Source organism: Phodopus roborovskii, unplaced genomic scaffold (genome assembly GCF_943737965.1).
Source record: "Phodopus roborovskii unplaced genomic scaffold, PHOROB, whole genome shotgun sequence".
Classification (NCBI taxonomy): Eukaryota; Metazoa; Chordata; class Mammalia; order Rodentia; family Cricetidae; genus Phodopus; species Phodopus roborovskii.
The window spans coordinates 5,596,320-5,610,556 of record NW_026126639.1 but is presented as its reverse complement, the minus strand read 5'-3'; the positions used below and the strand labels follow the sequence as shown (position 1 = coordinate 5,610,556).

Here is a 14,237-nt window from a genome sequence, read left to right as displayed (position 1 = left end):
TTTGCAGAACCATGGTTTATCTTCCGTAGAGATCACCAAGAAGGTTTATGCTCCTGTTAGGTTACAGGAGGGGACTCTCCAAGCAAACTTTTGCGTTTTCTTTTACTTACACAGTTTTGTAGCTTGAAAGAAAAAATGTGAGGCTGACATAGCTAATTTGAAATTATTTATAGTGTGTGTGTGTGTGTGTGTGTGTGTGCACGCACACACCCCAGTATGCACACGACAAACTGTTGTTTCTTTAAGCACCAGGGAGTTCTTTATTGTGCTTCAGGACATATGGCAAGCGAGAACAGCTGTTATCTGAAAACCAAAGGCGACTTCTTGGTGAAACCCGTGTCCAGGGTTCCACCTACGTGGGAGCGTCTGCTTCCAGCTGATTTCTCTTTTAAAGGCTCAGCACCAACGCCTCAGTGTTTGCCAACCCCGCCCTGTCACGCTCACTTCGGTGTGGTTGGCTCCAAACCGGTTCCAGGCTTTAAGAGGCTCCTGGAGTCCGAATGAGCGAAACATTACCCAGCCTTTCCCAGGTAGCACCATGAGGCGTTTACTCAGGTGGAGAACAATGCATGGCCTCGATAAGCCCAGCAATTCCAACAGAAAGTGTCTTTAAATGCATGCAAAGGCTGGAGCAATGGCTAATGTCTACTGATCAGTTGTTATCTGACAGATACTTGACCCATATCAACTCAATCCTCACCTCTTGGGGTAAGTGCTAATCTTACTATGAAGCAGAGCGTAGAAGCCACCGTCCAAGGCCTCCTGGCTGGTGGCAATGAGTCCAGAGAACAAGTTCAAGAGGTTGGACTCTAGAACGTAATGTTTACCTCCCCGACTCCCACCTCTCAGTTCCGGAGTCTGAACCCAGGACCCCATGTATGCTGACAAGGTCTCCGCTACTAAGCCACAAGCCCAGCCCTGAGACCCATCTCCGAACCACTAGGCCGCCCCATCCTTACAAGACTATGCTTCCAGAGACCCCCTACACTGCTGGATGGCATGCTCCTGACCCCTCACATACTCACACAGCTGTCATCAGTCACTGGCAAACAGTACCACCCCTCCCAGACACAGCCGTAAGCCAGGCCTTGGTGACACCACGGCTGTCCTTACCTGTTGGCCTGCCCTAAATCTCGAGACCAGCCGAGCCTGGGGCCAGCAGTTGCCCTTGTCCCTCCTCTTTTGAATTCGGTCTCGGACATGTCATCTGGGTTGAAGGTAGTCGACTGGCTTCTCCTGAGTCTGAGACACAACACTCATGGTTACTTTAGACCTGAAGAGGCCTCTGCTTGGACGGTGAATCGCGGTGGGTTTTGTTGTTGTTTGCTTGTTTGTTTTGTATGTCATTAGCCTGGGTGTTTGAATTTAAATGTTAACCAAGGCCCAATGAGTTAATGAATCCCAAATCAGCCTTCCTTCCAAGAAGCCTTGGGATCTGGTGCCCACTGCCAGCCCACCCCCTCATTCCCCGCTGCACTCGGGAGTCACGCTTCACCTGTTCACCTCCCACTTACTTCCCAAAGAGTCTCATGATGCCTCTGGATTTCTTCTTGGAATCTGGGGAAGAAGGAGGCATCTGGAAAGGACTGATCCCCTGTGTGCCTTTTGGCCGAGGCGTGCCAGCCAAATCTAGGTGCTCAGGTGCATCCTTTTCTGTCTCAGCTGTACCAAAGATGGAATAAAGACCGTGTAAGCACAACTGAGTATTAAACTTCCTGGTTTTAGCCACTTGAGAACTCTTCTTTGGGTCTATAAACCAGTGATTTACAGAGAGCGCCCTCGTGAATAAAAAAAAAAAAATGTATGTAAGTGTATGTTCTATACAGCTTCCTCTTCTGCATAAAGTTAATTAGGTAAAATCACCCCTCTGAGACTAAAAATGTGTGGCGGTGCACAGAGGCTGCACAGATGTAAATCCGCCCACCCTGGAGGCTGATACAGGAGGACTGATTCTGAGACAAACTTGGGCTACAAAGTTCGACTTTCTCCTTAAAATAAAAAGTGCCCCAGGGTAGTTACATGTTTGAGTGATGTGGTTCAGGATGAGATTATGCCTCATCTAGTGGTTGGTTGGTACAGCAAACTTCCCACAGCCTCTGACATCGTCACCCGCTCTCCGGTCACGGCTGTCTCTGGAAGTGTGGCCAGGGGCCCTTCTTTGCTATAGAATCCACTTTCTAGTCTTCAAGAGTCGGCTTAGTTTCCTCTTCAGGCTCTCAGCGAGATCACTTGTCCTGAGCTTAGCACTGAAGGATGGCATTATGTTCACAGGCGGACATCGACAAAACCTCTGAGCCTGACTAACCTCACTCACCAGCTCTGTACCTGAAGACTATGCAGAGTCCCAGCTTAATGTGCCACGGACGCATGGGACTTATCAAACCCATCAGCTCCCCTGAAAGTCTGCTCTCAAATTTTATTTGACACTGAATTCAAATTCTATGCCATTTTCTTTTTGGTACCCTCTCTCCTCATCAGTTACCAAGGGCTAGCAATTCTTTCTCAAGAAATGAGTCACCGGCATGGTGGTGCACTCCCACTAAATCCCAGCACTCAGGAGGCCAAGGCAAGAAAATCTCAAGGTCAGACCAGGCTGTAGTTGAGACCCTATCTCAAGAGGGGAGAAAATAATCCTAGCCTATTATATAGTGGATATGAGAGAGCAATGACTAGGTAGGTATGTGTGAGTGCTTCTTTTGCTATAAAGTCAGTCTTTCTTGATTTGGCTTTGAAAGAATAGCATCCACACTCGCCACTAAGTCCTCCACACAAGCATGATGCTCGTTCAACTGTCCATTCCTGGAAGAACAGTCACAAGCAAAGACAGGGCTGTTGTTTTCCAAACCGTGAAACTTCACATTTTGTAAAGGGAACTAGCACTTGTTCAAAGCAATCAGGGGAAGGGCCTCAGGATTAGCAGCGGTTGCGTTTTCTATGAAGCAGAGCTGTGATTGCACGTTACAATAAGCAGCACTGGCTATAAGCATCCACGTCCGCCCTAGAAGGGTGTAGGAGCAGCTGAGGGTAGTTGTCCAACTAGAAGGATTTAGTTTGTGCGGCCAGAGCTCATTGTAAACACTTCAGGCTCCAAAGACAATGATGTCCCTTTGCTGGGACGTGTGTGTGTGTGTGTGTGTGTGTGTGTGTGTGTGTGTGAATCGGGTATCTAACAAGGTGACCGCTTCAGGGAAACCCAGGGGAATCTATGTACTCTCACACCGCAGCCATGGGCTTTGGGTACCCTGAAATTGTTCCTAGCCCAACTCATTTAGAAAGCATCACACTTCTTTATTTTATTTTTTGAAGGACTGGCTCACACTACTCCCCACAGAGAGACAGAATGAACTGCTCTTAAAAGCAGCCTGACAGACTCCCCAGATGACATGTGAAGTCACCTCTGCCGACATTAAATAGCCCTAACGCCCAAGTAATACCATGTCCAGAATGTCCCTCCACGAGCAGTAAGTCAGCTCCTGCCTGGCAACAGACATTCTGGGGGTGGGAGGGGCTGAGGTTGGTAAAACGAATACATGGAGAAGAAACACGGGCGATGCTTCAGTCATGGGTGAGGGGAGCTGGGATGTATGGCGCCAGCTCACTCCAGCCCTGCACTCAGCAGGCTGCTGGGCATTCCTAGGGCCTCCCGAGCTGCTTACAAGGTGTCAATTGCACTGGTTAAAACAGCATGTAGGCTCAGAAGCAAAGGCTCTGTGGAGTCTGCTTTAGCCAAAGACGAAGGAACACTTTGGAACAGACTACGTTTTTCTGACTGCGGCCGGCTGGCTCGGTAGAGAGCAGAGAGGCCAAGGGTGGGGCTTAGGTGGTTTGGAACGCAGCACTGGTGGAGGCTGGCATGCAGGGGTTACGATACCTAAGGTGGGTGCACTGGCACTTCGTTTACGATCTTCAGGAATCCCAAACGCACACAACACACGCAGCCCAATGGAGAGAACACAGGGTTGACAAAATGAAAACAGCTCAGGCCCCTCCCTGCAAGGCAGCTGCCCGCAGGAGGAATGCATGCACGCACTAAGACTAAGACACTGCACAGGGTCATCCATTGGGACACATTCATCCCACCACCACAGAGGGGGGCTGCCTAAACAAACTCACAGACCTGCACAGGGTTAGGGCGGCTTCATTCTGCTCTTTCTATCACTGCACAGACAGTAGGGTAAGCACTGACTTATCCTCACACTGCAAACGAAATCCACTGAGGCAATTTTGCTAACATCCCCCCGAAGGCATTCACCTTCATGTCTGAGGAAGAGAAATGCCCCCACAGACGAACGAAGGATGGGTGGGAGCAAGCCTTTCCCTCCATCTGGAAGGTCGGGACCTAGGCACCCTTGCCACACATACCGAGGTTTGGCGCACTTGCTGTCCTCTTGTTACTTTTGATTTTAAAGAAGCCTCGGCCAAAGGAGGACCTGGCCTTTCGAGTGCCAAAGGGGTTGTCATCCACGGAGGTGCCATGTCCTGGAACCTTGGGAGGCAGGGTCCCAAAAGTGTGGCTGTCGGTTGGAGCTTTATCCTGAGGGGTGATAAGAAGGTACTTGTTAGGATGCATTATCCTTAGGACAGGAAGCTGGACTCAATCAATGACACGTCACAGGACAGACAAAGTAACACACTGAGCCTGACGCCAAGTGACATTATTAAAGAACCCTGAGCAATAAGACAGCAACACAATGAGCACGTCCAACTCCATCTATAATCAATACATTTGCCGCCTTAAAAAAAAACAATTAAGGTTTCTATCTGCCTCATTCCTTCACGACATGGAGTGAAGACGCTCCATACCCAGGACGGTAGAATTCTTATTTTTGTGGCAGTTATGATGCACAGCTATAAATGAGTTTGTATCCTTAAATCACCAGTCCAGCAACCGAAGCCTGACAGTGCCCAAGCTTTAACACACAATGAGGAGAGCCTGCTCAGTATTTTACATTCTCCTCAAAGGGTAAGAGGAGGAGGACGCATTCAGCAACTGTTCCTTCTGAGCTTTCCGACTGAGTCGGCCATTAAGCCCATAAAGGACGTCTCTCTCTGCTCTGGTATCACTGAGACATCCTTCTGAACGCCTTTCTTTTCCAGCACCTCCCGCTCTCTGCTTTTCTCTGCAGAGCTGGTGAAAGGTCAAGGAGATGAGCGTGTTAACCGCAAGTCCATATGCACAACACAGTCCCTATCTACGCTCACACCGGCAAGTCCTTTGATCATTTGTTGAACAAAGAGTTGAAAAGGACCTGAATGACAGCTGTCTCCACTGCCTGCCAGCTCTGTCCCTAAGGACTCAGGCACTCAGAGCTGACAGTCAGGACCGTAGACCCTAGCGTGGTTCATGATTGGAGCCCAGGGGAAGACGTGGAACACAGGCTGATAGCCTGTTTAGAATGCCATGAACTCCATGCCTGCGCCTATGAGACGGACAGCGAATGGATAACCTACGGGCTCTCTGCAGGGCCTGGGGAAGGGGGCCGGCCACACGATGATCAAGGCACTTGACTCTAACATCCACAGAGTGGTTTTCTAATGGCAGATAGAGGCAAACTGTGGGAAAACTAGGCCTCAATGGGTCTGCCAGAAGGCCTTGACGAGAGATGACGTGGACCTATGGATGGTGACCGCATCTCCTCAGTGGCTCTCCTCCCCTGCGGCAGGGTTGAGGGGTATATAAGGTTTTCCTCTTCCCGGAGTAAACTGAGCGTGTTCCCAATGCTTGTGTCACTAGATGCCTGTGCCATTGTTGGTATCACGCTCACTTTCTCCCCAACCCCAAGGGGCACCCATCGGGATCCTGCACAGTGAACTTTTAAAGAATATTTACTTACTTATGTGTATGTGTGCCTATACACATGTGTGGGAGTGCATGTGCCCCGACACGTGTGTGCAGAGGTCCGCAGCACACAATTTGTGGGAATTATTCTTGCCCTCCAGCATGAATACCCGGGGATTTAACCTAGGCCACAGAGCTTGATGGTAAATGCCTTTTTTTTTTTTTTTTTAATACCAAAACGCCCATTTTACGTCTACCCAGTACTTACACCCTGGCCAGGGGCTGCCTGGGGACTAGCCTGAGACCACAGCAGAGCAGCCTGCACTTGTTCTATGTACAAGCTTTGCATGTCTGTATGTGTGTCAGGTACTCTCGTTCATGTGTGCATATGGAGGCTCAAGGTTGGTTGTCCTGCTCGTCACTGTATTTCCTGAGACAGCATCTCACTGAACCCGGAGCTTATAGAGTGACCGACTAGACAAGGTGGCTGGCAGAGAGAATACACGGGAGAAATCTATGCTCAGAAAAAAAGGAAGAACGAGATTAGAGGGAGGAGGACAGAACGAGGGAGTTTCCCAGGGCCAGAAGGAGGCAGCCATCAGCCAGACAGACACAGAGAATCAGTGGACATCAGGCACCCCGAGGTACAAGGTAGGTAAAAAGAAACAGGCTAATTTAAATTAAAAGAGCCAAACCCAGGCCGAGCATTCAAAACTGGTAATAAGTCTCTGTATTGGGATTTGAGCTGCTTGGTGGCCCAGAAGAGAAAGCCAGGTCCACTGTGCTCTGCTGTCTGGTGTGTCCAGGCTCTGAGCAGCAGGTGTGAAGTCACCAGCAGAGCTCTCTGGTGGTCAGCCAAAATTATGATAAATAGATGGATCCTTCTGGAAAAGTTTCCTGTATTTTTACATGATTGTACCACCCTTCAAATGCCAGAAGTGGATTCTTTCAACCACCAGTGTGGAGCCCTGGCTTGAATGGAAATCATTCGTGTGTGTGTGTGTGTGTGTGTGTGTCTGTGTGTGTGTGTGTGTCTGTGTGTGTGTGTGTGTCTGTGTAGAAGTGGCCAGTGTCCAGCAGAGTATGGTCATGGGCTTGGTTGACGTCCTGTGGTTGGTGTGTGTGTGTGTGTGTGTGTGTGTGTGTGTGTGTGTGTGTGTGGACCAGAAAGGATATTGGGTCCCTTGGAGTTTGTGAGCTGAGTGCTGGGTTCAGATCTCATAACTTTTTTTCAGACAGGGTCACTCTGTAAACCAGACTTGGCTCAAACTCATAGAGATCCACCTGCCTCCGCCTCCCAAGTGTTTGAATCCTAAGTGTGTGGCACCATGCCTAGAAAACATTAGCTTAAAAATGTGTGAGTGTGTGTGTGTATTTTATGCATATGGGTGTTTTATCTGCATGGATACCTGCACACCGGAAGGGAGTACTGCATCCCAAGGCACTACAGTTACAGAGAGTTGTAAACCACCATGTGGTTGCTAGGAATTGAACTCAGGACCTCTGGAGAAGCAGCCACTGCTCTTCACCGCTGAGCTCTTCACCCTCCATTAACTTTTTTGTTGTTGTTGTTGTTGCTGTGTTTGGAGACAAGGTTTCTCTGTGTAGTCTTGGCTGTCCTGGAACTAGCTCTGTAGACCAGGCTGGCCTCAAACTCCCAAGTGCTGGGATTAAAAGCATACATTACCACCACCTGGCTAAAATTAACTTTTTAAATAACTCAGTGGCCACCACCCCGAAGCCAAAGTCCGCAGCCCCTCCTCACCCTACCCTCTTTCCCCACACTACAGCCCTCTCTGAGGACATCCGCGCTGTACTTCACTCAGCTCATGACCTCCCTAGCTGGCCTTCTGCACACAGCACAATGCTTTGGAGACTCTGGCAGCCTTGGGCTCCTGGAATGGGGACATATACCACTCAACTCAGATGCCATAAAAGTTAAAGGACTTTTATACTTCAACTCAGATGTAAAAATTACCTCTGAAGGCTTCTGGATAGGCTCCTTTCCCTGTCTAAAAACAATGACGTTTACGGAAGGCTACTGTAAATAACTTTTAGACATTCAGTTGTCATATACATGTGTATAAATAGGAAGCCGTTTACATCACTTTTAAGCAAAAACTCTTAGCTGTATTCATTTCCAACAATGTTTCATTTTTCTCAGCCTTTCATTTAACTACTTCTAGTCTTCAAATATCGATCATTAACTGTACCATGGCAGTAATTACCCATCAGAATAACCGCAAGTTCTTCCTAACATGAATTTTCCCCGTGTGTGAAGAAAGATGCTTCCCTCGGTATTTTCTTCTCAGGGTAACAAGGGAAAAGGAAAGGAGGTGGAGGGAGAAAAAAGAAAAGAAAACAAAACCACCCCCAGAGAACTCACCAAGCCATCTGATGCCTCTTTCTTCAGGTTGCCCAGGCTGCTGGATTTTTGCAGACTTGAAGTTCTAACAACAGAAACAGCAATAATTAGAATTAACAGTGAGTTGACTCTGGTTCCTGTGTCTACACAGATCGTCTTAGAAGGAAACTAAAAACTGTCTGGGGGTTGAATCTTGGTAATAGAAGGAAACCTAGGTCCAAGCAAGCACTTATGTGCTTAAGTGAATTGCAGCATTTAGTTCTTTTAAAAGCAGGGTGGTTAACTGTCCTGCCAATAACACAAACTGTCCCTCACATGTCACAGTAGCTGGAAAAACACTTAAGCCTGCCCTGGCAATATCAGTGTTTTCCATGGACCAGTGGCACTTACACATTTACACCAGGGATTTCTTAGAAGCGTGTGCATGCACACTGTTAGATCTAATCCTTCTCCTTGAAGAATCAAAGTTCACTCTTCTTTCAAAGAGGGATGACTTTTCTGAGTCTGCCAAAGCGAAGTAAACCAGGTTTTGTGGGGCACACCAGCAATTCCAGTACTCAGGAAAGATTGCTCAACATGTGAGGGCAGCCTAGGCTATCAAGACAAAGCCTGTCTCCAAACATGAGAAAGGAGCGGAGGATGAAATTAAAGAGGAGAGGAGGGTGGGAGGGAGGAGGAAGAAAAAAAAAAAATGCAGTAAAGCAGTGTCTCTCAACCTTCCTAACGCTGCAACCCTTTAATACCAGAGAACTGTTTACACTGCTACTTCATAACTGTAATTCTGCTACTGTTACGAATCATAATGCAAAATCAGTGTCTTCTGATCTTAGTGACCCTTGTGGAAGGGTCATTCCACACATCCCCAAAGGGGTCTCAACCCACAGGTTGAGATCCTCTGCAGAAGAGGAGCCCTTGTTACTGCCCACAGTAATTAATCTGCTAGCCTAGGAAGGCAGAAGGAGTCTGCAAATCACAGAGACTTTCCCTTTTACATAATTAGCGTTCAGTTATACACAGCTGGAGATGATATTGCTCAAAAACTAAACGCACAAACATGGAGCCAGTTTCAAAAACACGGAGGGACTGGGGGTGTACTTCGGTGCCAGAGTGTGCTTGGCGCGCCGGAGGCGAGAGGCCTGATCCCAAGCAAACAAGACAAAATAGGAAGGTAAAGCAGGGAGCCAGACTAGGGGAGGGATGTGATTACTCCAAAAAACTACAACAACTATGCAACCCAACTTCTGAAGGCATCTCTGCTTTCACGTAAGAAGCTGTCAGTAGCACTGGCTGCCAAGAAACATGAAAGATAACAGAGAAACAGAAACATCTCTCCCAAGTTCTGCTCTGGAAATGGGTTTTCCTAATCTGATCCAGACGTTCACTTGCACAAACATTCACAACAGGCCAGTTTACTAAAGTCTAATGCAGAGGGCGGCCCTGCCCGCTGTCACAGCCTCTGGGAGACTTTTCTCCTGCAGTCAAAAGCACAAATGCCAGCACAAAAATGAATCGAAAGTCCTGAGCTACAAATGAACACTAACGAGGGAGACTAAAGATCTGCAAACAGCAGGCGTGAGGTGCCGGGAAAGGGGTGTTTCCTTGTAAGCATCAGCCCTCCAGCCCGGCCTGTCACGGCATCACATGCGGTCGTGTACTCATGAGGGGATCAGCCTCAACGGACCACTGTTAGTGATGGTTACCCGAGCATAACACATCTTTCCAACCTTGATCATATTTCACACTCAACAACACACCACTTACGAAAGGCCATCGCATAACTCGGCTTCAGCGGCAGCGCCCGGGATCGCTTTTCCATCACTACGATATATTTTTAAAAAGGCACCTGTTAATGTCATGAATGAAAAACCACACACGCATTTCCTAGGTTTACAATGGTGAAGTCCCAAAGAGCCCATCACTAAGGCCGATCTGTACACATTCTAAGCAAACAGAAATGTTTAAAAAAACATAATAAATAATAATGCAAAAAAAAGCTATTTCTAATTTTTAAACGTTTTGTTAGGCCTAATTCAAATTTAGGCAATCAGTCTGAGAATTTTCTGGCAGAGTATCTATTTGCCTATTGAGATGTGACTGTTCCAGTTGTGACAAGTTCAGGGTCACCCTTCAGACAGACTCATGGCACCCAGCCTTCACCTTCTGACAGTCACCAGGTTACCCCCAAGTTCCCTAACGGCCCTCTACCTCACTCCCTCATTCCCCAGGGTCCTCTCCTGTCACTTCCCGATTCCTACGTTTCACTTAACATTACGGAACCGATGGTAAAAAGAGCGTCTGTAAATGAGTGTGACGCGTTCCTATCGTTTGGGAACTCCATTTCTCTGAACACTGATGTCAAAATGTTAGTCCATAAATAACATACTTCTCTTCAAACGAAGCCTCAGGCTTAGTAGGCAACTTGGACTTTTCAGAGGTTTCCACACCCACAGACGGTAATAACAGTGACGAGACTGAAGCCTGCAGGATGCTGGTGTGAAACTGCAAAAGATTATGAGTAAAAAGAAAATCAACCAAACACGCAAAACAAAGTAGCAAAACATAACAGAATTGGTCTATCTAAATCGTATACACCCGTATTTATAAAATCACCCCAGGGCACAAACATCTCTGTAAATGAGGTATTAATGGAAGGAAACACCGTGGAGCTTGATTTGGTTCTAAGACAGAGAATACCCTGAATAAGAAAGTACCTCACACCACAGAAAGCACTGAGGTCTGATCACGTTAAAAGCCCACAGAATGCCAGCGCCACGGCACTGACTCCTCTCTTCAGCACAAACACATGGTAAACAAAGCACTAACACATAACATACGTCATGTGTGTTAATATTCTTTTATGTGTGAACAAGGCGATTAAGCTCAACTGTCATAACTGACGAAAAATGCATTAAAATCAGCTAGAACATACTCTGCAGTTACCAGTTAACATACTTGATGTAGTAACAGCCACACCGTAAAACAATAAAATGTAGACCCCATTTTCTCAAACACCTCTGGGTCCTAGGGCTGTAGTGTTCCGTAATAAATGGGAACAGGGGAAGAGAGTGTGACTGGCATCAAGGGCTCACAAAGGAAACACTAAAAAAATTGTTCAGTGAACCCCAGGTCAGCCAATCAGTGGTCTCCTCATTTAACTATTTGCTGGCTTGGCATACCTCCAGTGTTTCAACACCGAGCCATATTCCCAGCCATACTTCTGTCTTCCCTCGCTCTTTAATTTTTATTATTTTTTAAAGTTAAAAATTTAATCGTAATATTCTCCCTTTCCTACCAACTCCACGTACCTTCCTTCATTCTCTCTCTCTCTCTCTCTCTCTCTCTCTCTCTCTCTCTCTCTCTCTCAATCTCTCTCTCACACACACCCTCTTTTCTAACTCTCTTTTTGCTCAGGATCTCCTACATAGCCTAGGCCAGCCATGAGCTCAACCTCCTATGAGATTACAGGTGTGCATCCTACACGCCTGCACTAGCCTGGCTGCTTACTCTCAGTGTGCCAGGCAGAGACAGAGTGGACACACGCCAACGCCAACTACTTAATCAGCAACAGTTTCACCCACCAACAGGCAGCCTCTCCTGCCTCTGAGCTCCCAGAACCCAAAAACCAGGGGCGGCAAGATGGAGTTGGGTGTGCTTAGCCAGCAAAGCTCGACTTGATGAAGAAGCAACGGACTCAGCTCGTCAGTTTTGCCCATTATTGAGTGATGGCACCATGGAAACTCATAAAACACCATTATTACTGTAACACAGAGCTCTGTTCTGTTCTTGTTTTTATTTTATTTTATTTTCGTGGTTGGGTTTTGGTTTGAGTCTTTGCAGTCAATGCTCAGTAATCTCTTTAGCACTCATCCTGAAGTTCAACGATTTCCCTGGACTCCTAATTATGGGGAAAATGCACTAACACACTGACCTGTTTCTTTGATTTCTCTTTCAAACTTTAAGGTTTCAGTTCCAACTTCAATTTTTTTCCCCTGCTGGCTTTCCTTTAAAAATAAGGTTGAACTCTATCAATTCTCTTCACACCATTTTTGTTCAGTTTGGAGCAATCGTTTACGACAAACAAAACATCACTGAACTGGAATTCATGAAGGCTGGAGAGATGGCTCAATAGTTACTGGTTGCTCATCCGGGGAACCTGGGTTCAGTTCCCGGCATGGTGGATCACAATGTCTGTTACAGACTCCAGTTCCAGGGGATCTGGTGCCCTCTTCTGACCACTCTGGAAACTGCATGCATGCAGAGTGCACTCATGCACATACAATATATAGAAACAAACCTTTAAGCCAAGACTCATGCAGCAAACACTGTAGAATAATCTGGTATATTCTACATATATAAGGACTCCCTCTCTACATGCAGCACACTTATTGGCTATCAAAGTCTGCCCCCTCTCCTATCCCCACCCCTGCCCAAGACTGAGGCAGGAAGATCACTGGTTCTATGCTGTCTTGGGCTACAAAGTGAGCCTCTGTCTCAATATAAAACAAAAGCACTGTCCCCTCTCAATATAAACATATTTAAAAAGCATGGAGCGGAGCTTCTTCCTGTATCTTATTTCATAACTAAAATCTTGATTAGTGAACTGTTCCAGTACTCTCTAAAAGTTAAACGCCCAATGTTAGTGGTTTTCTCTTTGAATTAATTTTCACTCAATTCGACGTTTGCTTTCTCGGGACTGGTGGTGTAGCTTAATGCAGAGCATTTGCATTCATTAAGATGCCCAGAATTGAAAGGGGAGAAAAACAGGACTAGAAAAAGAGATTCATCACCAAACATTAATTTTTCATTATGGGATTATGAACAACAGATGGAGAGAAGGGAGGGAAGGTGAAAGGCAGCAGCTGTGGGCAGAGCAGCACTGAGCTGAACGAGACCGTCCCGGCTCCTGACTCTCCGGACAGCAATTATACTAAGATGTGGTGTGACCTCGGGGCAAAGGCCACCCTGCACTCGGGGAATCCGGGGACAGGTACTGCCGGCTATTAGACTCTACCCAGTGGCCCTGAAGGGAGCCTGGGCCCTGGGAGGCAGTAAGGAATTGTGGTAATATATTCTTTATGACTTATTAAAACCACCGGAGATAAAAATAGCAAAGCAGCCACACCAGTCAGCCATAGAGGCCAGGCAGTGGAGGCACACACCTTTAATCCCAGCACTCAGGAGACAAAGGCAGATGGATCTCTGTGAGTTCAAGGCCACCCTGGGCTGCTCACGCCTTTAATGCCAGAAACAGGGTCTCAGAGCTGGCATTCATTCTCCAGCCACACTGAGGACAGTAAGGCTCTGAATTCTCCAGCCACAATGAGGATAGCAAGGCGCTGAATTCTTCAGCCACGCTGAGAGGTTTCAGCTTGGGCTTGGTGAGAGCTCGTGGAGACAGGATCAGCCCTTTCAGCCTGAGCTAGAGGTGAGAGCTAGTGGCCGGCTGCTTTGCTTCTCTGACCTTCAGCCCGAAGACTGAAGCCCAGTATCTGTCTCTGGGTCCCTTACTTATCGTTCTACAAGGAATGCTCAGACAAGCGTGTCTCTAATGCGGTGGACTGAGGTGCCGAGGGCGTTCTATTTGTGAAGTCAGGCACCGAATCAGCTCAAGTGGGCAGGCACAGCAGGGGACGAGAGGCGGTGTGGACCTCAACGGCACTTTACAAAGCGGGGACGACAATCATTTGAACACGTTTCGAGGGGGAAAGAACACGGACCGTGGACATGGCCAGAAGAACGATGAGCGCTGAAGCTGGGAGCTGGCCGCCGATGAGACTACCTGTCCAGCTGGGTTTGGAACTCTTATGGACCAGGGACAGGCGTGTGCCTTCATCTTCCCCTCCTTAAGTGGTGTGTGCAGCCGTTACCCATTCCTGACTCATCAGTCGTGCTGGGTGTGGTGACAGATGTTGTGTTAGGTTAGGTCCCAGCACCGTTACGTTGTTCAGAGCGATGCTCTTGGAACTCCCTGAGGGACCGCTACACATCGCCCTGAATGGAAGACAACTCCTGGGAAGGACATTTGAAGATCTTTGGAGAAGGGAAGGCCTCATTTTAAATGTGAGAAGGCGCAAGCTGGTTAAATGGTGATTG

The 14,237-nt window shown here is 47.5% G+C and overlaps 1 protein-coding gene across 3 annotated transcripts in view; it reads right to left on the bottom strand.

The window, feature by feature from the left end:
• Positions 1 to 14,237, bottom strand: part of Ppfibp1 (PPFIA binding protein 1) — a 57,083-nt gene that overhangs the window by 10,002 nt on the left and 32,844 nt on the right. For 2 of the 3 annotated variants that reach the window (XM_051173386.1, XM_051173387.1), the window contains 6 exons: positions 10,528 to 10,643; positions 9,906 to 9,962; positions 8,166 to 8,229; positions 4,363 to 4,534; positions 1,515 to 1,662; positions 1,114 to 1,242 (listed from right to left, as the gene is read on the bottom strand). In XM_051173386.1, the coding sequence (XP_051029343.1) occupies positions 1,114 to 1,242; positions 1,515 to 1,662; positions 4,363 to 4,534; positions 8,166 to 8,229; positions 9,906 to 9,962; positions 10,528 to 10,643 (686 nt within the window). Of the gene's footprint in view, positions 1 to 1,113; positions 1,243 to 1,514; positions 1,663 to 3,871; positions 3,905 to 4,362; positions 4,535 to 8,165; positions 8,230 to 9,905; positions 9,963 to 10,527; positions 10,644 to 14,237 lie in introns of all 3 variants that reach the window. The other variant, XM_051173385.1, reaches the window with a different exon arrangement.